The following is a 26,781-nucleotide window of genomic DNA, read 5'->3' as shown; positions in this document are numbered from 1 at the left end:
GCTTGTTTAGCTCTGTGACCTCACATCCTCTTATCCAGGAAGTTGACAGGTTTTCCCTGTGTGAGTAAAGGACAGATTGAATGGCAACAAAGGGTTAAGGTTAGAGGATGATATTGTAAATCTATTTTTTGATTGGTAGTATTGGTGCTTGCACATCACTTTCTGCAGTCTCATTCTAGTTAACAGTAATCCTACATATTCTCACTCATTTAGCCCCATACAATTGATCCACTGGTTCCGCACTTCACTGATGACTGAGCAGGTGAAGGATAGGGTGGTTGGTTGTTGGTAGGATTCAGTAACATGAGCTTTAGGACTGGGTGAATAGGACAGAAGCAGTCACTGTGAAGTGAGGGTTTACCATTGTAACCCCTTCTAACTTTGCCACTTCTCTTTAAAACTATGTTCAACATCAACATCGAAGTTCATAATTCCATCTATGAAAGCCAGAAATCACAGAAAAGCACAATTTTTTAAACTTTGGCGCAACCAACTGTCTTGAATTGTCCAAAAAATGTGAATGCCATTAATCTAGTCTGCACATGACCTACAGAGACATCAACTTTTTAACTTATGTCTGCAGCACAACAGAAAAATGTACACCAGTCCTCTCTCTCTCTCTCCCGCCAGTGTTGGAGCTTGTCAACGCCACACTTTAGAGATTCCTGGTTCTAAGAATGGTCTATCTTTTTTGTTTCCTTGATTGTAGCTGAGGTTAGAGGCACCATGCTGCGCCTTCCTTCGATCTAAATATAACCCAGTGGGAATATATAAACAGAACACAATGATGGGCATCCAACCAACAACATGGTTTCGAGGCCTGACCTTTTACCTGGACTCATAGCCTCGTGGTTTACAGCACTTGTTATAGGCGAAGGAAAGGAAAACTGAGGAGAGAGGAAGTGGTTTAGCACCCTCAGTGGGAGGAGCGCTCTAACGTGAGGGTGTAGGTGGTTCCTGTGACTAACTTGTCTCATCATCTCTGTCTGTCTGGCTCTCATTCTCTCTGTTATCCCTCATTTCCCTTCCAGTCATCTTTTTGGAACTTGACAAATTCAAGTTACTGGTAAAAGCAGCTGTTCTTTTTTAAATTATACCTGCCCTGAGTGTCGACCCCTTGGGTTTCCACTATTTGTCATCACATTAGTACACACTTTGAAATGTCCCCTTTGAAGGAGAGCGTTGCTATCCTTAAAAACAAAAGAAGAAAATCTTTTGCTTCAGTCCAAATAAATGAGATAAATGATCAGTATTACTCTCATATCTATATGCTAAATATAGACGTATGAACAGCATGTCATTAGCCTAACTTGGCATAAATACTGAAAAAGGAGGAAACAGCTACCCTCCCCAAAATAATTTGCCCAATCAGCACTTAGAAATTTTACAAAAATAAATAAACCTTCTTTATTCCATGTAGAAACGTCTGATCATGATGTGAGCCAGGCTATTTCCCCTTGCTTACAGAATGGTGTCTCTTCTTTTTTTGAATAAAAAACTGATACACAGATGTGATTTTGTTGTGACAAATATCTGGTATACAGTATGTGACTTGATTACCAGGGTAAACAGCTAACAAAGTCCTTTCAGCACACAGATGGTGACTGAGAATCCCTGTTTGCGATCTTGTGAACGGGCCACATGTCCAGTCTGCAAAATGAGCAAATTTCCACACCAATTTCACGTAATTCAGAGAATGTCACAGTGGAATCAGTTAGCATTCATCAAAAGCCTTTATACCCGGCAGCGACATGTCTTTTGAGGACATAGCGCCGATCTGAGAAGGTGCTTTGACAGATGTAATAAAGCTCCCCTCGCCTGGAGCCAAGTCAATAATAGCTCATGACTGATGTTTCTGTTTCTGTTACTTGTTCCTGTTCTTTGATTGAGTCTTGCCGTATCCCACTTATTTTGGCCACCCCTCCACGCACAGTACAGCAGTCGCTGTGTGTTTGTGCAAGGTCACATTCCTGGCCTCCCCCCGTCAGTCTACACCAGCCTCAACACCTCCCCCCTCCCCAAAACAGACCCTCCTCTCCTCCTCTCCCCTCCCGTTTGACACACTCTCTCCTCGGCTTCCTGTGTGGAGACTGGTACTGTAACATGTTGGAGCTCATTCCATTTTATATTTCACACTTCAGCTGTGAATACATTTGCAGGTGCAATCTGTTCCCCTTGAAAGCAAATCGTTCGGCTTGATCTCATACGTGCATATACTTGAAATTTTGGAATTTTAGAAAGATCTCTGACACGTTGTTTTCTTTTGATGTTCTGTTTATTCAGACTTCATGTTGAATCATCGTGAATGACAATAAGTGTTCCAGAAATACATTTTTTTAGACCGGAAAAGAGTAATTTATAGAAAGACACAAAGTCGCTGATTTACTTGAGTCAGAGTCCAGAAACTTTTTTTTTTTTTGGAGTTCGGGAATCTGTCTCCTTAGCTGTGGTACTCTGAACAGGAAACCACTGCATGAAGGGGAATTTACAACAGGAAGTCGGCTCGCTGAACTCCCAGAGTTACAACAACAAAAGTCTCCCCTTCACCAAAGAAAGAAACCTTTAGAAGGATCGAGTCATTATTCTTACTTTAGCTTTATTTTTCATTAGATCGGTATGTAGTTCATCACCTACTGTGCGTGAAAATCAGGAATTACTTTATATAGAATATAGGCCATCGTGCCTGTTGTTTGTTTATGGAACCTGGTCTGTGAGTAACTGCATGGATGGCGGTGAACAGGAGTCTGTGTACTGTAGAGAATATAAAAAGGTTGGATTGGGATTCTTACATGAATTCATTGTAATTTCCATCTGCAAGAATTGTTTTCAGTCCCCTGTGTCTGAATTTCCCAGAAACTTGTTGGGAATTAAGATAACGACCCAAAGAATGGATGATTTATTTTTTTTGGTCCAGATCCTGGTGCAAGTCACGGGGATTTCCTAACATGGCGAGATAACACGAGGGATTCAAACCTTGAATTAATGTTCAATGACTTCTTTCTCAATGCCAACAATTTAAAAATTCTCTTTTTGTGCAATATCTGCATAGTAACTACGGTATGACTAAAGAATCATCATGGTTGTGGTCAATAAACTGTGCTTATGGTATGGTTAAGCAACAAAAACACAAGGTTATGTTGAGGAAAAGATTGTGGTTATGGTTATAAAAGGCTTTACTCACTGGTCTACTAATGGGCTTTATACCCCAACACCACCCAGACCTCTTCACCCTTATTTTCTGCCTCACCACATCAAGGACTGTCTATTTCCTGCAGTGGCACTAAATGTTGTACGTAGATCGTGAGATGCGGAATCGACATGTAATTTCTAGGGATATGGAGCTGGAGGGTTTTGTAGTGAAGCATAATGGTGAATGAGGAAAATACTGTGTGGCCTGTACATACATAAATGCATGGAGGCTTCAAAGTCATCAGTCCCGTCACAAAGGTATTATTTTCCTGTATTTTACCACAAATACCTTTTAGTCTGACTAGAAGAAGAATGTGTCGAGAGCTAACCAAGCAAACAAGAAGTGTTTTTTCTCTGCGCAGGTCCCTCCTTGCTCTCGTGATTATCACTTTAGCTGGGCGTTATTACTGACCTTGAACCCATGCTTCATCTGAAATGATCCAGCAAGAACTTTCATCCGTAACCAGGGGACTGTAAATCTCCCAGTGTTGATGTGGTGAGATGCCCACGCTGTTCCCGGGCTAATGAATCAGCCCTGGCTCAGCAGGCTCTGTCACTTCCCTGGCTGCTTCATTCCCCTCGTCTGGGTGTCAGGGAGGAGAGGTCGTCCAGGACATGCTGGAGACCCAAGATGTCGATTGTTTGGATAAAACTTTATATGGGATATTTTGTGTATATTTTGATATCTCAAGGAGTCTGGTTGTCTGATATCTTGGTGTATTTTTAGCTCTTGAATTAACTGGCACACACACACACAAGGTGCGACGGTATCAGGTAGTCAGTGTGGAGTTGTATGAAAGTAGGGCAGACAGTAGGGGTGAGGGAGTGTATGTTTGATAGCAGAGTTAGACCTCCAGCAGACGGTCACATCAAAGGGACTCGCACACAATTACAGTCACGCTCGGGGCACACCCACACATACATGCTTCAAGATACCGACACATTTTTGGCCGCGCTGTAAAGAATAGAGTATAGCGCATTGTCTTGCACAGACATTTTGATGATAGACTCTTGCGTACTGTTTATATACAGTGTTTGAAGTCCTCCCAGATACACCCCCACCCACCCTCGTTTTTCACCTCCCCCGTCTCCATTTCTAGGTCAGTATGTTGGCAGGTAACTCTCTCCTGCCTCTGTTCTGTGGAGTCGAGATGTAGGTACACACTCCTGGCACACCGTGCACTTGTTTGACAGAGGGGACATTTGGCAAGTCTTTCCTTCCTGAGGTATGAGAACTCCATTGTTTTCACCCCCTCTCCTCCACCCTTCAGGACATTTTCCGTCATATCCAGGTTACAGTCTGTGTATTGCCCCCTTATCACAGGTAGAGAGACAGAGAGAGGGAAAGTACACTGATATGTTGTTGTGATACGACTGCTGACCCAGATGGTTTGCGTTTTGCTCACACACTCACACGCTTGCATGAAAACTATAATTTGATTCAGATGTCATTTGAGTCCAACAGGTGTGTGTGTGTGTGTGTGTGTGTGAGGGAGGATAGTAAAAACGTGATACTTTTATAGGATGTTTGTTTTCCTGTATCCCGTCCTAATCCTCATTTACAACACTGTTAAAGAGGTCATTCCACTATTGCGGAAGCGCAGACCAAAGGGTCGTGAAAAAGCAAAGACGCGGGAATCCAGCCTTATCAGTTAGGAGACCATAAAGTCAATTGGCCGCGATGAACACAATGCTATCAGCAGGCTGCAATAAGCCCACGCTGGCTACATTACCTTCACTTGTTGGAGCAATCAGCACGATTGCCTGACTTTCTCAAGTGTGAGCTTTGTGTGGAATGTAATGGAGGGCAATCTGGCTACGAGCACATGCGGTATAAACTCAAGGCAATGAGTCACTCTCCATATGTATGAGCGTGATCAGTCTAAAAAGTATTTTAGAGATTAAAGTCAGTAAATTTCTGACTAAGTGGGGTGGCGAAACAATGACTGTAAACACTAATTAACGTGTCGTCACCTTATAAAGTCGACACGGAGGATGTGCGAGGAAACAGCAGCAGACATGGAGAACATGTGTCCTGCCACATGTTTCTTTTTTAGCTCCGATTTGGTCTCTACCAACTCCTGAGATAAATATCTGGCTCTTCTAGCTGTCAGACGTTCACTGGTGGTGCTGAGCAGGTCGCATACAGTGGATGTATCCGAGCTTTTCTGCTGTGGATTGAAGTGAAAATAATGAGAGCAGAGAGACTGAACCAAAACAGTAAAGTCGGGCTGTAAATCTCAGACAATGAGATGAAAGGAAGAAAAAAAAAAAAGGCTCTGTAGAGGTGAGAGGAACTGCAGAGTCAGTGATAATTATCTGTGAGGTTGTAAGCAACATCAGCGAGTTCTTGTGTCTTTGACTTTCTAGATAGAAAGAAAATACTAAATTGTGATGACTAGTACTTTATTTTTCTTGGGTACGCAAGATGCATTCCTCTTTTTAGATTTTTGCAGAAATAATGAATTCGCCCTTCAGCTATAGACGCCAGTGTTACTCCAAGCTATTCTGCTGTTGTTTAATTTTTTCACCCAGTAAGTAGCTAATGACTAAGCCTCTCCGTAGACCCCATAGTGTTGTGCTTGCTTAATAGAAGCTAAATCAGCATTATCCGATCACCTCAGCAGCAGTCTAAGTAATGGATTCCATTGTGTTGTTTGTGTCCATCTCAGCAGCAGCTTAAGTTTCCGTTACATAACGTTTACAGTACATGCCTATTTCTCCATAGCTGGTGGCATTTGTTTGTGTTTGTTTGCATGTGTGTGTGTGTGCGCGCTCTGTACACTCTATACTCTCGTACTTCCTCCCCTAATGCATTTACAGTAAAGTCATGTCATGCGTCGGACCCATTTCCCATGGTTGAATAGCTGAGGAATGTGATTATTGGCTGTGTGGAATAACTGAGAGGTCTCTGTGGGGCAGCCAGTAAGAGCAGCGTTTTAAATACCTCTTGACATCTCAACATCCTTTTGGAAAATCATTTCTGGGAACCATTTAATTGTCCTACAGCTTTGTCTGAGTGACGCAAGCCCTCCATCATCTCACTTCCTGTCTCTTGGCGTCGGTTCGTTTTTAGCTGCTGCTGCTGCTGGAGAAGGACAGGTGGATCTTCATAACATGCAGGCTGCCAGAGCAGTGGGTTATATAACTGGCATTGATGCTCTCTGTGTCTAGACAGGGAAGGGCAGGTGTAAACAGAGAGAGGAGGAAGGTGAAAGAGAGGAGAGATGTGAAAAGATGTGAGCTAGAAAACAAAAATAGCAGAGGGAAAAAGAGATGCTGCTCGTCGTGACTCTATATCACTCAGATATTCAGTGAGAGCGCTGTGTCAGAAAGCACTTGCTCACACTTACACACACATATACACGCACACACACTGGCAGAATAGAATATGAGAGCATTGCAGCACTCGCTGGATGTGTCCCAGCAGTTACTGCACTAATGCTTGCTGCAGCAGACGGGGAGTGTACAGTCCAGACTGGAACAGAACAGAGTGGAGGCAGAAAATAGACAAGTAGAGAGGATAGAGCGGAGAAATTAGTCAGATTATGATCGAACAATACCGTGCAAGCTAATAAATAGGCGCAGTGGGAAAAAAGGGAGCATTGACAAGCCACAAAAGCACATCAATCGACCCGATCGGGAGCCGGAACAGGTGTAGGGACAAGGTCTGACGTAGGTACAGTTCGGTGGATGCTAAACGACATGTCTCGCTCCATGAGGCTGCTGCTGCTGCAGAGGTCCTTCAGTGACCACATCAGGTCCTCTACCTCCAAAGCCCTAGACATGCTCAGCAAGACAGCTCGAGAGGGTCGAGTGGCAGGTGAGTGACGAAGGCAGTGACTGACACAGCAGGCGTACATTATGCATGTTTGTTTGCCTGCGTTGTGCAGAAATTAAGTTTAACGCTGTTTAACAAGGTTCACTGCAGGATGCTGAAACTGCATTGTCATTGTCTCAGAGAGAGGACATGATATGCTACAAGGCTGTGGTACAGTGAACAGTGTTTCTGACAAACAGATCAATAGGAATCTTGGATGTTCTTGTGCTGCTGCAGCTCAGAGAAACAGGCACTGACTAGTTCAGACGTTTCTTGGCCCATTTTTAGAATAATTATCCGCAGGTTTGTGTCACATTTAGATTTTTCGTTTGACAGCTGGTCTATTTGTGTTGGTGGGAATGCATGTACATGGAAACATTTCTCTGTGTAGGACTTCTGTAATAGCACTGTTGGCTTACCTGCCAATGCCACAGAGCGAGTTTTGCCCATGTATAACTAATGAGCTGGTTGTACACATGCAGGACTGAGTGCATCAGAATAGACTTCCAACTCCCAAGCTACCGTGCTTTTTGAATAATACAGAGAGGCCTTTATCATTCAAGAGCAGTAGCAAAGGAAATGGATTAACCGAGCTGCTCTTGAGGAATGTTGGCAGATATCATCTGCAGGTTCAGCCCACTTCAAAAGAGTTTTTAAAAAGAGACGCGATCCTCTTTGAGGCTCACGATTGACATGACATTTGGCTGCATCGTGTTTGAATTCTCGACACCTTCCAAGTCGGTGCAGGTGCTGTTGTGCTTCTTTTCAAAGGAGGAGGTAACACAATTTTCCCACTGAATCCAGAGGTCAGTGCCCTGTGGCCTAACCTCTCTATTGAAGTAGGGAGAACCAGGTGATAAATACCGGCAAACACTGTCCAGGTCAGGCTGTCGAAACATTGCTCACTGTCCCACATGAAAGAGCGAAGAGTTGTAAGTGGGTCAAAGACTTATGATCGGATCCGATTACAGTTCTCTTGACACTAATTTCTTTTTCTTTTCTTTTTTTATTTGCTCTTTTTCTGCAAGATCTGGGCACAATGTGGCTTTCACAGGAAATGCACATGTAGTTAAATCATTAAGGGTGTGTGTGTGAATTCATGCATGCATGAATTCCTGGCCATAAAGTACAGGAACACATTGTACTGTACCAAGACAGCTATGTCAGTCAGTCAATCTGAAACCCTTTAAACTGCATTTTATACATTAAATGCAATATGAGTATGATTAAAATATATATTTCTTCCAATTAAATATGACTAGAATATCTCAGATCTGGTCTTACCTTGGAAAAAACACGACTACGACTTGATAGTTATTTACTATAACACTTAAAGATGTCATTATTGTTGTGTGTGATGCTTGATGACGCATGTACATTAGGTAATAACACTCTGGGCATGCTCTTAAGGGCTACATGTCAGTCCTGTGCAGCATCACGCATCCTGAAACCCAATATCCTTGTTGACATTTCCCACCCTTTTTGCACCTATGATCACATCACATATTTAAAGCAGTATTTACAGCTGAAGGGGAATACATGCGCCTGAGAACACCGAGTTTATCCACTGACAAAGCCCAGCTGTCACTCACAGCCTTTGTGCACGCTGTCTATTGGAGACGTCATCAAAAAAGATCACTGCTTTGTCAGGTTATTGTCCTCAGGAGCCCCCTTAAATCAACCCGCTTTCATGACAGAGTCTCTTTTGGCACTGAAGTTGTATGAATGGAAATATTAAGTCGAGAGGACATCTTTTTCTGTTCCCTCCCTTTAGGCCAAAGGTATGATATTCCAACAGGACAGTAACGGATACTGCAGCATTCACATGTGGACTTCGAGCCTTTTCAACAGCTCATGATTAACAGTTCTGAGAATTTCAGTTTACCGTAGTTAATTTCTCTCTTTCTGAAAATGCCAAAGACTTGTTCCATGATTCAAATAACGCTGCTGGATTCAATGCTCCACCACCTTTGGAAAAGATGAATATGGTGACGTATTGATTTTATAGGAAGTCAGTTTAGTACATTGAACACATTTTGTCTCAAAGACGAGAACAGTAAGGAATGAGTGGCATGCCTTTTGCTCTGTTTGCTAATCTTCAGACAGGTCAAAGGGCATCTGGAATCAGGGCAGATCGTAAGAGAGAGAGAGGGCAACAACATAATCTGTCATCATACCTGCCTGTGAAATATTTCCTTTAAGCTGTGTTTCCACTTCATGGTACAACTCAACTCGATTTCGTTTTCTGTCGCTGCTCGTCAGTGTAGATGGGATTCTTTAGCAGATTGCCATAGAAACGCTTGTGTAACTGCCGTGACATCATCTTCAACCCGACACAAACACATAAGAGCAGTGAAGGATGTTCTTTCCTTTTGCAGGCTGCCATTTAACAACGTCAAGGTCATCGGACATCTCAGTGATATAAACTAATGAGGTTTTGAATGAATGCCAAGGTGTGGGCAATAAACAATCACAGTGGAACAAAATCAGTGGAAAAAACAGCCATAAACCGTCGTGATCATAGACACAGCGCTCAGAACAGAGTGTACAATAACTGCTCGCTGAATTATGTCAACACCACTCAGCACATGAATTATTTTCTTTCGTGTCATTTATGCTGACGTACTGTTTTTTTCCCCCCGCTAACACTTACGTGTGTGTTCACTATCCTGCCATCGAACTAGGACATTTTACGTGGATATTGTGTAACAGTCTCTCTCTCTAAATGCCATGTTTACACAAAACCCATATTTTTTTGCCGAGTCTCATTTATAATGCAGAGCCACTTCTGCAGGACTGAATTGGGTGATGTGATCATGGATTGCATCAAGGTGAAGAAGGTTATTCCTGCTTTTTTTTTTTTTTTTTGGCTGGCTACCTGAGAGGCTTATTTGGTTTATTGTGCCTATCATCACAGCACTTGGATAATGCTGTTGCACAACAGAGATTTGTCAATCAATGTATGTATGTTACGCCAATTTTGAATTACTGAGTTTGCACTGTTTTCTTAAATGATAAGCCTAAATGTCAAGCAGTTATTTGAAAGCAGTCCCCCCTCTGTTCTATAGTGCACTGTAAGTGTGTTTGGCTTCACCTAAGTTGAAAACGTTGCAGTGAAATTATGCATCGTCTGTCTTAAGTGCTACTACTAGTTTCTAGTTAGTTTCTCAACTGCACTTAAGGAGTTAATAGTCCCATACAGTCCCAGATCTCAAATTTTGCTGCTGCCAAGTAAATCAGATACTAATTACATTCAGACTTCAAGTACAAATTGAATTCAAGGCATAATAAGTAAATCTGACCCTAGGTGCACTGGAAATGGAAGTTTTGGTGTAGTATCCTCTCCACTAATGGCTCCTTGGGGCGTCAAAAGGTGTTGGTTGGTTGGTTGGTAGGAAGGCAAAAGGACAATACCTAGGCAGGCATTTGCAAAGTCCCTATTGGCGTCTGGTTTGAGCAATTTGTAAGTAAACTTTCATTTAAGAGGTTTGCGTAATTTTATAGAGACCTGTGTGTTTGCATTTACCTACTAAAGCAAAACAAAGGACGCAGACTGTCTGCGTTTGTGCTAAGTCTTCTTGGAGACAATTTAATGCCAAAATGAATACCAAAATTGCACTGCGCTACTAAATCTGCATTACCACATCCCCAGCTACCACTGCATTAATCTTGGCAAGCACAGCTGGGGCCCTTTCAAACCACAAAACGACTACTCAAGCACAGGCATACAAAAACTTGCCTTGTACTAGATGAAGTTGGCAATCTGTCAGTGTGTAACCAACTGGACCGAAGTGGTTCGGACAAAAATAACCCACCAACCCAAAAACCACCTGACATCCATAGAGCCTTGTGTACCCCCAATGAGGTGAAACCTTAAGTTCATGCAAGGTTTTTCAGCATATGCCTAAAACATCACTATCAAAACCATCCTGCAGCTGGGAGAAACATTGCGGTCATAAAACACTCACTTTGCCTAAACACACAACAATAAATTAAATCAAGGGTCTCTTTATATATTTGTAATGTCTTAGAGCCACTTGTGAGTGCATATTTGTGTCTTCACTACTTGTGCATGAATGTGTTATTGTTAAATGGCAACCAGGCTTTTGTATTAGGCTTAAGGGTGGGCCAGTGGGAGATCCATAGGCATGTTCCGGTCTACTCAAGCCCTGCCTACTGTTAAACCACACAGATGTCCTGGTCCTATTGTGGCCTATGTGACTCTACAGGGACCCAGCAGGGCCATTTCACGCCTCAAGGACGCCCAAAGAAGCAGTCAGAAAGGGCGCACCAGTGTGACATCAGCAGAAATCTCTTTGAATGAACACACAGCGGGCAGCTGTGTAACAAATTAGCTTCAACAAGATACTTTCACCCCAAGAATGGACAAAACTATTAAAGTTTAATCTGGGAATTAGCCTCAAAACAAGAAAGTTAACTGCAGATAAACACAAATATGAACAGTATGTGTGCCTTCTACATAAGACTGCTGGGATGACTCGGCTCACTTTGAACGTTCACGACTGCATGGCTTTGCTGTTGAGCTTTAGCCCATTATCCTCAACTGTTTGTTGGCATATATATTTGTGGTCTTTGCAACAATTAAAGTGTTTGTGGTTTTGCTCGCAATGTGTTTTAACTCTGTTTAGATCTTGTAAAGTTCTCACAGCACATTTTTAAAAAGAGACATTTTCCATCTACATCTTGATGTCAAGTGATACCACAACACTCCAGCAATTATTGAATCTTGAATTTTCCTGTTTTCCACAGCAGATGTGCTTAAGATGTTTCATCATGTCGACATTCCAGTGGTTTAATTTGAGCACCTTAAGTCACTCATTTGGAACAGCTTGTGATATTCCTTATAGGCACCAATTCCCTTGTTGGCAGTGTCATGTTTCAGTATGTCTTCACATTTAAGTCAAGCTGCCGTGCCTATAAATAGCACCCTCCTTATTATTTTATCAAGGCAGATGAATTGCTCCTCTGTCGACTTTTGTGGCTGCATCCCATCCTAGTCATGTGGACTTGTAAAAGTAGGCCAAGGCCATTTCTGTTTGTGCCAGCGGTTTTTATGAAAGTCCATGTGTGTCTCATGAGCAAAGCGTGCCACACTTGGACTACTGAGAGAGTCATAAAAACAGTGTTTGTGCATGTAGGTGTGTAAGTGAGTGAGTGATTCAGAGCATACCTAAAAGCATGCACAGACTCTTTTATTGTGTTAGCATGCATACATGTATGCTCGACTAGACATGACTATGGGATACGTGCCAGGGACATACTGTATTTTCTCTCTCCGCCTCATCCATCTTTTCATGTCTCTGTATGTTTTTCTATTTGTTTTGCACTTTTCCTTTTCTTAATCCAGCTCTTGACTTCAAAAACATGTCAGTCAAAAGTAGGTTTGTCTTGTGGCTCCCTCAGAAACAAAGGAAGGAAGCAAAACGCTGATATTAGATCTGCAGCCAAAACCAAGGCTCTATATCAGCGAGACACCATGTGTAACCACTGTAACTCTAAGGCAAAGTTCATTCTTGACCTTGGGCGTAGTATTTTGATTGAACAACGCGAACTGAAAGTCTATATTTTTCTAGAGCCTTCAGTCATATGACATGGTCTTCAGCAGCAGATGAGAGTTCAGTTGTCATAGAGATCTGTTGACATGCAACCTCTGTAGTTTATTTCAACCATATCGCTTCTTCTTGTTCATGTTTGCCTAAAGTGTTAGTTAATTATTTACCTTGGAAATAATAGTTAATAATGAAACATGTCCTAAAATATATATCTATTGTACATTTTACTTAAAATGTGCAATGTTTTGATAACCATACATATGGAGTTCCCACTGTGCTCAGAAGTATATGCATGTCAGCCAATGACAATAGATGTCAATGGCAATACAAAATGTTATGACGTCATATCATCAGCTGTTCATTAAATAGTGAAACATCCAAAAGAAAAAGTTACATGATCAGATTTTCAGTGTCACTACCTCTGTGATTCATTTCCATGTTTTCAACATTGATGAATGTTTGAATATAATCGGTCATTCTCACTTTATACCTTTTTAAATCAATAAGTTATTTGTATTGTCTTTTTAGTAACTAGCTTTGCAGACTCTGACACTTCAGCGAGTGATATGAGATGATGCATGGTTGGCTTTAGTCAGTTTCATTGTAAGCAGAAATGTAATTGGATTTGATTTCTACATTAACCACAGCCTATATTAACACAATAAATGAGATTGTGTGGCCTTTTGATAAATGTACGGTCTTTAAATTTCTTCAGTGCAATAAATTATCACATTATTATTTTTGTGTCTGTAGATTTTATTGCAGAAACCACAGTAGGGATATAGGCTATATATCATCTCTGCCCTAATAGGCTTGTGTTAGTGAACCATATTGTCCACTTCCAGTTTATTAGTTTTGGCCAGGTTATTCTGACTGATTGTCCTGCTGTTAAATAGGTGACTGGTAGTCGTTTAACTTAAGCTGTCAGTGTGTGAGGCTGAACACTTTTGAGATATTTATGATTGAATTAGAGTCCTTCAACACTGTTCCTGTTCAGTGATTTAAAGCCCCCTTGTTTCTGCCCCTGTACACTCACAAGGCCGCTTGTTTCGAAGACTCTGGAATGTTTTGCTAAACCCGGTGACTCCAGCAAGCTCACGCCAAACTTGTTTACTTTGCTTGTTCTGCTGCACTCCCTCGCCTTCAGTCCTTTCTCACTTTCTCTTTTTAACACATGAACTCACTCAATGTGTCTTTTGACTCATTATAAGACCCCTCTCTGTTTTATTGATCCAGCAATCCCTGATTTGTGCTGCCGTTCATAAAAGTCTGAACCATGAAAAGATGTTTGATCCAGGCAGCAGCTCTGCAGCTTGCAACTTAAAAAACCACGTCAAGCATCTTTTAGCAAGAGATTCTACCATTGCAACATATAACAATCTTTTCTTTTGCTTTATAATTATTTTGATGCTGTTTTTATTGTATCATGTGCAAAGAGAAGAGCATAAAGACCCTGAAAAGGCAGAGGAAAGAAAGTAACCCACAGGCCTTGCTTCAATCGGCTGATTCGTGACCAGAATCCTAATCACCCTCTTCTTTGATTTCTGTTTCTCCTCGCCCTAAGCATCACTCGAGTGGGACATCTCGCACTTTTCAGCAAGACCACAAGTAGCCCACTTGATGCACGGTCTTGACTTCTCATTGTCCCATTTGGCTGGCCATGCTGCAGCTGGAAGGTGATGTGATTGTTCAGCACAGAACTTGGGCAAACACTCGTCTCCCTCACAGACTCAAGCATCCAGATATAACTGAGCTGGAACAACGCGTCCACTCTTTCAAGTGTCCATTGACATTGTACGGCGATGAGGAGCAGATCCTCGCAGAGCCGACACTCACAGAACTCCTGATTTGGCAAGGCTTGGGATTCCCAAAGTGGTGTGCACAAATATTTGCACACATCGTGGAATTCACTCCTGCCTCGGCACTGGAGAATGTCTGATTTCACACCGCAGACTTTCAGGCCAGTCCACTCCTACACCTTTCCTCCCTCCGTCAGCAGAAATGGTGCGAGTGCTGTTGGGAGCAGTGTTGCTTTGTTGGCAGAGACAGAGCTGTCTTTATTACCTTGAGTCACTGCGTGCTGTGCTCTTTCCCAGCTTTAATCAATGCTACTGAGTTGATTGGTGGTGCTGTTTTAAAAATAATCATGTACTGTCAGCAAGAGAACCGAGGATGGAGAAAGCGGATGATGGAGTAGAGAGTCAGAAAGGATATGTGCCAAGAAGATCAATAGACGCAAGATGATTTAGAAACGTCTCCAAACAATGAGGGCTTTTGCACAATAAAATAATATGAGAGCACAATTGTCTTCAATCCATAAAGGACAGGAATTTCATCATCAGCACATTGTCAGTGGTGTCAGTGTAGACAGACGATTGTTTGATGGTGTGTAACTATTTGTGGTTTGATGATTTCTTTAGACTGAATTATAGCTGCTGTACTATATAAAGAAGAAGGCCAGGCCTGAACAAAACACATTGTAATTACAACAGGAACATAATGGGCATGCTTTCATGTGCAACCTTTAAATGAACAAAAGCCTACATGTGATGAATTTCAGCAAAAACCCCCTCTGAGTCTGCCTGTGCCTCTGCTGGCACCTCCTCCATGCACATCCATCCATCATCGCCTGCGAGGTATAAGGGAAGATGAGAGGTTGAGGTCAGAATATGACTCCTGAGTAACAGTGAAGGAAGATATTTCTACATAAGGGTCAAGCTTTCAGATTATAATAGTTGGTTTGTAAGGCAGAAGACATCTTAAAAGTGTAGAGTTTTAGTACCTGTCATGTTCGTGATGCAGTGTCGACTAAGACATGTGATGTGAGACAAGAGGAAGATGATGGCGTGACGACTCGTCACTGGTCATTAGTTGTAAAACAGCCACATTCCACAAGAATCCATTCCAGATGGGTACTTACAACAAGTTTTAGTGGCCCATTAAAACGGTCTCATCTCTGGTGACTTAACTGCCTCTCGGGGTGCCTGATCTCATGGTATGTTGTTTGTTTACTCTCCGGTGGGCCTTCATTTCCTGTGAGTCTGCTGCTTTTTGCCGCTGTAGCAGCAGGGTTAGCCATCTTTAATTTACTCAGTCAATCCACAGGGGATTTTGAGCTAATTCTGATGCTCTTGTTGGTATTTTTGACCCTTGAAATGCCATTGATTGGTTGCACGATTTTGGAGCAATGAGTCATGATGGAGTCTTGTGATTTGGCTGTCTATTGGAAATAGGCCAAGATTTAATAAGGATGGTACTGGTCTCTAAACAGATTTTTTAAGTTTTGCCCAACAAGAAAATAGACAAACAAGATTTTAATGCATGTTTGAGTCATTAGTCTTAACACAGATCTTATAACAGCAAGAAATATCAATGTTAACCTGGATTCTTATCCATTTAAAATGTTGCCGTGTGATTCATAAACGCTGGCAGATGTTTCTGTCTATTAGTCAGGGGAAAACAAACTAAATTGTCAAAATATGTGAATTCCAGGAACCAAAAAGAATGTCTAACTATATTGACAAAGTGGTGAGATACCACCTGCCATTACATTAAATGAAATCTACTTAGAAAGGTTGCTTAGATCAGAGGTCAGGGTGGTTTTTCCAGTCTTTTTTCGGAAACACAAGCACACTGACCCATTTTCTCACATGTCATCGCACAAGGCACCATTGGTTATCATCATCCGACTGTCCTTTCAGCTAGATTTAAGCAAGATTGTATCATTTATTGGTAGCATGGGCACATATTTCCTCAAGCAAGGATGATCATCCATCTGCACAGCTGACTCCAAATACTGGTGGAGATTTTTATCTTGTGCTCAGAATGGATGTCTTTCTTTCCATGCAGGTCACAAGATTACATGTGTCATAGAAACAGTTTGAAAATAAAACTTAGTATTTATCACAGGATCATGGTTTTCAATAAAAAATAATGATATAGGTTTATCCCACATGTTTATCCAACATTTTTAGAGGTATTTAAGTCTGGACGAACCAACCAGTGACTGACAGTATCATTCTTAGATGCATGCCGGTAGCCTGACTAAAAATTGGATTAGAAACATTGGCTGTATGTAAATGGAAACAGGACTGAGGGTTGGTGTGATATGAGGAATGAGTGGATGTAAGAAATTGAGAAGGGAAGTCATTACAGATGGATTTCTAGAATCCAGAATGGCGATCAGATAACAGACCACCTCAATGTCATAGCTGACCTGGTTTCTTTTCTCTGCACTGGAAAGTGACTGGTATTTCTATTTATGAGGAGGTCGACAGTCACTCTGGGTCCTTGGGCGAAGACATTTTCCTTTTTCCATCTCCTCATACTTTCTGTCCTGCATTTGTCATTGTATTAGGAATGACTCGAAGATCCCTGACAGTTGAGACCATATTACAGACAGAGGACCATTTTCGAAGTGACACTTTAACCTACACTGACCTCCAGGTGTTTGGTAGATCTGATAGAGAGTGTTGTAGATGTTATGGCTTCCAATTGTTTTCTCAAAATTCAGTTGTGGTGTTCTGCTGGCACTCAAATAGGACATAGAAATGTCATTCCAAGAATTGTCTAATCATCAGCAAATCTGGTTAGAGGTCTGGATCTTTGAAAAATGACCAAGAAAAATGTATCGACTGTTCTGGTGAGCTTCTGAGAAAAGAGTTATTGATGTCTTCGGGCCCTTGCTGATCCTTTTTTAAAAGCCTTTTCTAAGAATCTCAAAGGAAACGTTTGTGTCAGGGCAACATCGTGATCCATCATAAGTTGTGTTTTGGACTACTACCAAATGGCATCAAGTTTATTCAGTATTGTATACACGCAAATCTGTTTCTGAGATGTTTGTTTTCTATTTCAAAGAGTTATGACATGAGTAGCTTGTGCTGACATTGCCAAACTTCATTTTGTGTCTTGTTCCCTGCTCATCCCAACAGAGACCTCCAAGGAGCTTCAACATAATCTCTCTTTAGAGTGAAATGCCCCGCTTAATGTCCGTTTGTCCTTCTGATCGAGAGGTGTTTGCGAGTGACCTTTCACCTTGTAGTCACTCAGGGATCGTAACCCCTTTGCCACCATGAATGGGTGAACACAAGGCCACTGGCTGAGTGTTGTCACCCTCCGTGTCCCAGCCAGCCTCCACTTTAACTCCTTACAGCTGGTGAGAATACAAGCATTGGAGCACTTAGCATTAGCATGTTGGGTAAGTGACACTTTGACAACTTAATGTCTTTTGTGTGTGTGTGTGGCTGAGGTCAGGGTCAGTGAACATAATGTCCGTTCAGCATTTCTTGGGCTAAATACCCCAAAAGGTCACAAAGCTGCTATCCACTCCCTCGAACACAATATTTTTCATTCATTTGTTATAAAACAAAGCAGCAGGTCAGTAATGCTCTGAAAAAGGCATTCTGGGAATGTTATGAAAATGAGGGTTTGTTTGATTTTGTGACGTTGGACCTTTTTTCTAACAGAGATTCCTGTGTGTGCGTCTGTCCCTTCCTCAAATAGCTTTCATTTGAGACATAATGAATGGTAAACATGTCAGGGGGAGAGTTCTCTTTGCCTGTCTTTCTGCAGGGTCAATATAGCTGTCATGTGAACCACTTGAGTGGCTCTTACCAATATGCACGCACTGAAACGTGAGCTGGAAACGCCTTGCCGTCTGAAGCCTCATGAGCATGACAGTTTTGAGGATAGTGTTCAAAACCTGCGGGGGAATAAAGCCAGAACACAGTAACCCAGAAGCCTCTTGTCTTTATTTGCTTGTCCTTTGCTTGCCTCATTGCCTTAAAGCCATTAGCACTAAAAGCAAGGAAGCAAAGGGAGATTTTGTCTTGTTTTTTATGGTTTTTAAGGCCCGAAGCATTTTGTCTTCAGACAATGACGTGTTTTGAGCTCTCTGTAGCCATCTCAACACAAGTATTAGAAGGAATCTCTTATCGCCTGACAACATTGTGACTTGCACTTGCCTCATGTGATTTGAATGTGCAACGTTTTTGTCATTTAAATGGAGGAATAACAGCTTCCTTTCATTTTTGTCATCAAGGAATCAACAACTGTTACTTCAGGGTCAGAAGTGTTTGTCAACTAAATAAAACATAATTTATCAATCAATATAATCTTAGAGAGGCTTGCGTCGATCCCAGCATGCATTGGCCACGCTAAAAAGAACAAAATTGGACAACTGCTAAAAAGCTGTCTTGAAAAATTCAACACATTTTTATGGTTGGTAGGTCTTTTTCAAGTAGGCATAGCTAAAGCGTAGCTATTTCCCACTTGAGCAGACCGCCTCAAGCTATCACAGCTGCTACCAGTACACTTCAACACTATGGTGGTCTGGTCCATTGCTTTTCATCACACCTACTACTAACATAATGTTTTATTCTCATGCATCTGTCATGTTGATTTGAACCATTAAACCATTACTGCTTTCCTGCATTGTTGGTGTCCCTCCAATATCCCTGTTTTAAATTTCCTATCCACTCCTATTCCTTCATTCTTGGAAAAATGGGAAGGGTGTAAGCAGAGAAGGGTCAGCATGAGAGCCAGAGCCCAATCTGTTGGGCATATGGAGGTTCTGTCCCTGCTGCCAACCTCCAGCTGGACAGTATTAGCCCCCCTCATTACTCAGGAGCTGAGCTATCATCCCCCAGGGACCGATGAGGAGCAGAGGGATACGGGGGGAGTCGTAGGACTGACTGCGGCTCCTGTTCATCATCTAAAGTTCCCACCCTCTAGCACATCAGTGCTGTCCATTAGGGTCCTAAAGTAAATAAACAAACTGCGTCTATGTGTAGGACCGAGAGTGAAAGAGTGGGTGAATGAAGGTTCGGGGCATCAGGGCTAATCGCATAAAGTGTTAAAGTGTATTTAAGTGAGCAGGAAGAATGAGAACTTTAAGCATTTAAGGGCAAATGCAAATTATTGTTGATGCTCAAGAAAGATTGATTAACCAAAAAAGTGCTTGACCCTGAGTGACCCCATTTTTTCTGTTTACGTAGAAGAAATGTGTCAAAGTCCATTCATAGCAAGTTTCTGTCCACTGTATACCTACAGGGGTGCTGCCTTAAACTACTAAACACACTAAGTTCATTCTGTTTATTTCTATTTGACTTCATATACCAGATTCCTTAGATTCCTGCACAGTGGATTTGGGTCAGCTATGCATAAAGACAAACATTTAGATTTGCCCGCTGAAGTAAGTCCCTTCATAATCATATCAAAAACCTTCCTTGTTGGTCAGTGCTTACAGAAGGCTACCTTTAAAAATATGAAAAGCACGTAAATAAACCTGTCTACCTACGTAGGTTTGCTCAGCCATGCACACACAGAGAAATATTTCAAGCCCGAATCCTCCTTAATTCCTGCATGTGCGAGGCATTTGTCTTGTAAGTCTCGCGTCCATCTCCAGTTTAGTAGGTCAAGGTTGTCATGTGAGGAATTAGTTAATATCCACTGGGTGATTGCTGCTTTCCTGTCTTCATTTGTCAGCCCAGAGCTAAAGGGAAGAAAATGACTTGCACAGAAAGCAAAATGAGAGACTGAAAAAGCGCTTTCATCTCAAGTGTTTTACCTGGAGGAAGAGCAGACCAGTAATCATTTGAAGCACAGCGGGACTGGGAGTTTTTTGTCAGTTACACAAGGATTTCTCAATATTTCTAAGAATCTTACGGGTCATATAACAAAGTAAACTGTGTCTTAGGTCAACACACCTATGCAGTAAATGCTAACTGTAAGATTGCGATGGACGTCACACAAGAGACACACCTACAGTGTCTTTGTCAAATAAATGTAATAAACTTGTGACAACAGAAAACCGCAGTTACCAGATGTATCCTGTTTGGTTCAGTAATTGTTCCCATATCCAGAAATGTTCAATAAAATGTGCCAGAAGTCAATTGCAAGCAATTAATCAGACATGAATTTATTAAAACAGATCAAGAAAACACATGTTTTACATTATCACAGCTGATTTCAGATGTCGCTATGAGTTTTCTACAAGCGAGACAAGATGAGAAACCAATTTCAGGGACTTGTCATATTTTTGGTTTGGGAATAGGATTTGGCATGGCTGTCTGTCCTTTATCCCATCTCTCTTTGATCTGCAGTAGCACTCTCTCTCATCTTATCTTCTGAAAAATAACACACGACACAGGAGCCAGTAGAAGTCGTGAGCTGGAAGAAATCACTGAAAGTCAAACCTGCTCGCTGCACTTTTGCAAAGGAGCCTCTGGATCAGTGATTATCTGCGGGCTGAACCTGGTTTGTGTTTGTCGGGACAGCCTACATGTCTGTATGGTTTGTCACGTAACTCGCTCGGGGTCAGGGTTCAAAGGGGGTCACGGGTCAGGGCATGGAAGACTAAAGCATGAACTTCCTGCGTTACTCACTGGCTGATTCTGCACAGAGAGAGAATGGACATATGGTACTTTGGAATTTGGTCTTCGCTCCACTTGTCCGAGACGCCATGACAGAAGTCAAAAACAGGAAAGAAACTAGAAAAGGGAAGAGAGTTCTGCACTTTCTATTGTCAAAGGTGTTGTTGGACACCTCAGTATGGACGTGCACATGCAGGACACACAGGGACATATAAAAAAAGATAATAACATACCACTCACCTGGACGGATTCCACAAACACACACGTGCATTAATTTTTTCACCCTGATGTCAAGTATCTCCCATCTCCTTGGCACAGCCAGCATCCATCCATTCCCACCTTGTTCCTCATTCATACACACTTAACCCTCCGCAGTATCGCTGCAAGGCTTGTCATCTCATTGCAGCTTGAATGTTGCACCCAAGGCTCCATGAGTCATTGCTGCTGAAAGCTAGCTGACATACATTTGAGGCCTATGCCAACTCCTCCAGTCATATGCCAACTCCGCCATTATCGAGGACAATTCATCATGATGTCAGGTGATATGACAGTTGTGAAGAATTAAATTATATCCCGTAATGTTCACCAGCAGAGTTGTAGAAGATAGTTTGCACATATCAAAGACCCAACCACAAGTACGCAAAGGGTTCACTGACATGCAAATGAGATGGTGGACTACTGGTCAGCCATGTGGTGGCACCCTGAGAGCAGTTATGGGTTCAGTGTCTTGCTCAAGGGCGGTGCCCAGGCACCTCTCCATGCTCCATACTGTGGTCCATGCTGGGCTTGAACTGGCCACCCTCTGGTTCCTAAGCTACATCTCTACGAACTGAGCTTTCCATTTTTTCTCAGCACTCTGAAGATTTTTTTTGTCCATGTTGGATAAAAAAAGGGGGAAGATGTATTTTTGATATTATAGAAATGCTATTTGAGTATTTTGACAGTCAAAGGCAAGAGAGGTATCACTAATGTGGAAAGTAAAGCCTTGGGGTATGAACGTTTGGCAGGCAGAATTAGATTTGTGAACTTTAAAAGCATATAAGATGATTAAGATGACATGATCTTGTTTGAACTGTTTTTGATGTAGTTGATGAACCAGTTTGGAGAAGCGGGAACCATGCAGCACGAGATTATTCCATTAATACTAATACTGATTATTTGACCTCACTTGGTTTGGAATAGAAATTCTGGAAATTTCCAGGCATTACGGAACAGCTCGAAATGTTGCTGTGGGTTCGCTTCACAGCCATATGGTTGGCATCATTAACCACTCCCCAAGTATTCACTTGGTTTCCCAAGCAGACCTCCACCTCTTGTAATTCTTAGAAAATGTGGTCACACACACACACAGTAAGTCTTTATGTGTTGAAATGTGATTTCTCCAGTGTTGGAGCCTGTAGAAATAAATCAAACCAACTTGTTTCATTCACTTTAAGGCCTGTAACATCTGCACTGTAGCATAAAAATGTTGTTTTTGAGCCTTAGCAGTAAGATTAATGGCAATAATCAAGCAGCATTTGGAGAAAAACCGCAGCAGTTTTACAACATTTTAAGTTGGGATAGAGGTTTCCACTTACTTGGCATATTATCTGTAACACTGAATGACAAAATGACAGCTTCTATTCTTGTAATAAAAGCTTGGCTGTCCTCTCAATCTTTCTTTTCCTGTAATTTCTTTCCAACTTTATTGGACTTGTAAGACGTCTTCGTTATACTGTTTTTTCATCCTCTAAATTTAACTTTTAATGTCAATGTTTCTTTGTTTTTCCCACCTTTTTTTTTTACCAGAACCTCTAGCAACTGCCCCCTGTCCTGCTCTTCCTCTACCACCCCTCTCTCACCCTAAAGCACACCATCACTAATCTGCTTTCTCCATGACTAATAAGAAAAATATGAGCAGTAATCTGGAGTCTGCGTGTGTGAATCTATCCGTCTTCTCCTCTGGGCTTCTTTATCTTGATCAGTGCTTTAGAGACGGCTGCTGATCAGTGGATTTCCTTTGTGAAAAATGTCTTCAAGATACAAATGGCTTTGTTTGTTTAAGCATAAAAGAACAAAGAGAACAGCGAAATGAACACAGTATTAATATGACAAACTACAGCATGTCTTGCACCATATATTTTATGTGTACGGATGATGGCGAGATGGATTTGTAGACTAGAGGATCTAAGAGTCTTTAACTCAGTGTATGCTTCTGTGTTGAAAGTGTGCATATACGCGTGCGTGTGTATACTTACACACTGTTTGCTTTAGCATTTACACATTAGTGTCGGCCCATAATTCTCTCCACCACTGTCCGAAATCCAAGGTTGAGAGCAGAAGCCGCATATGTTAGTGCTTTACAGGGAAACATGTGATTTTACTCCTTAAAGATGTCAGCCGTGCTCAAAGATTTACAGTGAGCTGAGGAAAATAAATGTACTTTTTATGGTTGATACTGGCTGCTAATAGTTCTGTTCGCTCCCATTGTTAGAGTTTCTAAAAATATAATAATGTAAACTTGGAGCTAAGGCTATAACTGTGATTTAAAGTGCACCCATGGAAAACCTTTGCCAGACTGATCTGAAAGGGACCAAAGGACAATAAATCTCATGCTACAGTAAACTCAGAGCTCAAACCGGGGCCTAAACAGACAGAACAACTAGGTAGACCGATCCCCAGTAGACCACAGGATAATTGGTCACAATCCAAAATGTACTCAACCCTACCAGACCCTGAAAGTATGCCGGCAGCAGCATGACGCGGCACCAATTAACGAGCAGCTGCAGTCAAAAAAATATGTGCAGGAGCGATACGTGTCATTTTTCCTTCACTTCACAGTTCACACTCTCTTCATCACCACACATTTCTTCTTGTTGACCTGCGGCGACGCGATTGCGTCCAACCCAACCCGATTAAACTGAACGGAGTTTGGACCCAGTGTGGCTCAGTGTGTTTTAGATACTAGGTGACTGATTGGACCAATCATGTTTCTTCTTTACATGAACTAAAAGAACCATTAGCAGGATAGGAACAGTGTTACAGACTTTGTTGTGAACAAGCCGGTGTGTGAACTGTGTGTATTCATGTGTGTTTAATATACAGTGAGATCACTTGTCATATCTTGCAGAAGTGTACACATAGCAAATAAAGCATCTGTCAGCTGTCTCTGTCAGACATAAAAGCTGATACTTGTGATTTTGTTTTGGTACTTTAGTGTTTTATAAGAGAAAACGTAGCACGAGGAATCTGTTTTAAAGAAGAGAGGCCATTATCCAGGTGACCTCCAAGCTTAGCTTCACCAAATGTGAAACTGTATTTTGTTTAAACGATAAACATCCTCCGCAGACTTGTGTGCATGTGTATGCATGCAAAGGACATGCAGTACAGACAAAACCTCGCTCCAGACTATCACTTCGAAGCTCATTATTCCTGCACAATGCAAATCTCCATCAACCCTCCTCCAGCGGTTCGCTTTTCCGCTTTTTAAATTTTTGCACTCGTGCCACAGTCTAATTAGACCCTCGCTGCCACGATCAACAACGTGAAGACCTCAGTGATAAACCGTCGATCCAATTGTAAAGCTTTTGTGTTTTCGTGGACCTCAACACCTGGTTGAAAAATACATGATAGTACAACACGGATCCATTGTTTGTGTAAGTGTGTGTGTGTCAGCCTCCTGCCTCTATTGTGATCGTGGTCAGTCCATCAAAGCCCGGAGGGGGTGTCGGCGAACCATTTGGTCCGCTTGTCTGCTTCACACTTCCTTTGTTTGTGTGTGTGTTTGTGTGTGTGCTGGTCCAAGCCTCTGTCTCCCTACACTTCCTCCTCGCCATTGTGTGTACGAAAGCATGTGCTCTCTCTCTCTTTCTTTCTCTCTCTCTTTCTCTCTAATCAGTGTCTTATTGCGCTGATCCCCCCCTCGACCATGCATTAGCTATTTCTGGAGATTCCTGTTATGAAAAGATTATTCCCCTCCCTCCTCTGTCTCACTCACCCTCTCTCTCTCTCTCTCTCTGTCTGTCTCACACACACAGCAGTTAAACTCATTATCTCAAACTACATCAGTGAAAGGTAGAGGACACACTCTTGTCATTGGCTTTCAGATTCAGGTTTCAAGGACAGCGGTGGTGCACATTAAATGTATAAGATAGCGCTGTAATAAATACATAGAGGCCCCTTTAATCTCTATTTTATGACCTACACATCAGCTGCAACAAGCATCTTTATGGCTTTGTTATCTGAAATTCTCATCCACAAAAAGAATCAGCTCAGACACTTAAACATGTTCATCTCTATTTCAGGATGGTCGCTATGACCTTTGCAGACCCATAATTTGGTTATCTCTCTTGTGAGTCTTTGTTGACACGGCCTTGGGTGTTTGTGTGTTTTTATGTGTGTGTGTGTTGGACTGACGCGTCCGTCCGCTGACCCTCACCTGCCCTCCGATGTTTTGGGATTAGAAATGGTGGAAGAAGGGACCCCAAGGCGAGCCCAGAGGAGGACTCTCCATGTCTGGAGGAAAATCTTCATCTTTTTCTCACATTTATGTTTTTGGTTTTTATCCTTTTTTACTTCTACATCTGTGTCTCAGTCAAGTCTTCCTTTTAAAGTCTTTCTTTTAAATTATTTTTAATGCTCACTTTCTCTGTTTTTCCCTCGACCAGCCCCTCCCTTGATGTCTCGGGTCAGAGGTGACGCTGTAAAGTTTACAACCTACAACAGTAGCTTCACCCAACAACCCAGCAGCAACAGGTTGATGAGGCTAATTCTTATCAAACTGTGGTCTGTTCTGACTTTTACACCTGGGCTTATTGTTTGACTTCAGAATAAAGGTGATAATTTAGAGCACCTAGAGACACGAGTAAAATTTACTATGACTCACAAAATAATCCTCTGAAACTTTCCTAAAGGGGAAAATTGTTTATTTGCATTCCCTTTCTAAGGAAAAGTTGCATTTAATGCAGGCTTAATCCAGTGTGTCTGCCTGCAGTAACACTGATGCATCTCCTCATTTCCTCTCTTTTGTCCAAAGCCCTTATTATACTGATGTGTATTTGATCTCTATCTGAATCATAAGCCAAACAAGCGCCTGAGTCTGGCGAGCTTTGATGAATGAAAATTGTAGACGCTCTAAAAGAGACACACTCATTTCGCCCCGGAGCAACTGGCAGCAGCGGCAGTCTGCTTGTCTGATCTCTCACACTTTACCACACACATTCATCAACAATCTCTGGCATTGTTGTGCGTCTATCACCACAAAACAAACTCGAGAGTGTGTACCCCGTCAACTCTGCGCGAGGGTTGTTGACCCATCTCAGCCGAGGGTAGCTTTAGGTCTGGGTTTTGGGTGCAGCCTCTGGGTGGTCGGGGTTTATGTAGCACGGGGATTTGGCCTTGTTTGGTAATCTCTCTTCATCTCTCCTTCCTCTCTTTGCTTTCTCTCTCTCTCTCTCTCTCTCTCTCTCTCCCTCTCTTCTCACACACAAACTAACAAACCATAATTATCTTTCTCCCTCCCTCCAGGTTACAGATTTAAGATAAAAAATCACAAGAGGTTTTTCTCTGTTTTATGAGCTCATAAGATCACGCTTTCTTCTTGACGTATTATTTGGAAGTTATGCACAGATATTAGTGCTGATCAGCTGACATAATGCTGATGCTTTAGCTGGATGGAGCAAAAACCTAAACACTTTTTGAGCCAAAATGTGTTCACGGCATGGTCCTGAATTACTCCACCTGATTCATAGTATTGTTTACTTACTCTTTCATGGAGTGTTTCCTGATTTAAATTAGACCGCATGACGTTTTTGTAAAGCTATGTTAACCCTTGTGTTTTGTTGACATT

The 26,781-nt window shown here is 42.0% G+C and overlaps 1 protein-coding gene across 3 annotated transcripts in view; it reads left to right on the top strand.

Annotated features, from left to right (window-relative positions):
- The window catches only part of dlc1 (DLC1 Rho GTPase activating protein), a 75,852-nt gene that overhangs the window by 24,271 nt on the left and 24,800 nt on the right, over nt 1-26,781 (top strand). The window contains exon 1 of one of the 3 annotated variants that reach the window (XM_019256988.2): nt 6,891-7,012. The exons of the other annotated variants lie outside the window; for them this stretch is intronic. Within the exon in view, the coding sequence (XP_019112533.2) occupies nt 6,895-7,012 (118 nt within the window). The 5' untranslated portion in view covers nt 6,891-6,894. Of the gene's footprint in view, nt 1-6,890; nt 7,013-26,781 lie in introns of those variants that run through there. 3 annotated transcript variants of the gene reach the window in all.

This window comes from Larimichthys crocea, chromosome X (genome assembly GCF_000972845.2).
Source record: "Larimichthys crocea isolate SSNF chromosome X, L_crocea_2.0, whole genome shotgun sequence".
In the NCBI taxonomy this organism is placed as follows: domain Eukaryota; kingdom Metazoa; phylum Chordata; class Actinopteri; family Sciaenidae; genus Larimichthys; species Larimichthys crocea.
This window is presented reverse-complemented; position numbering and strand designations above follow the sequence as displayed.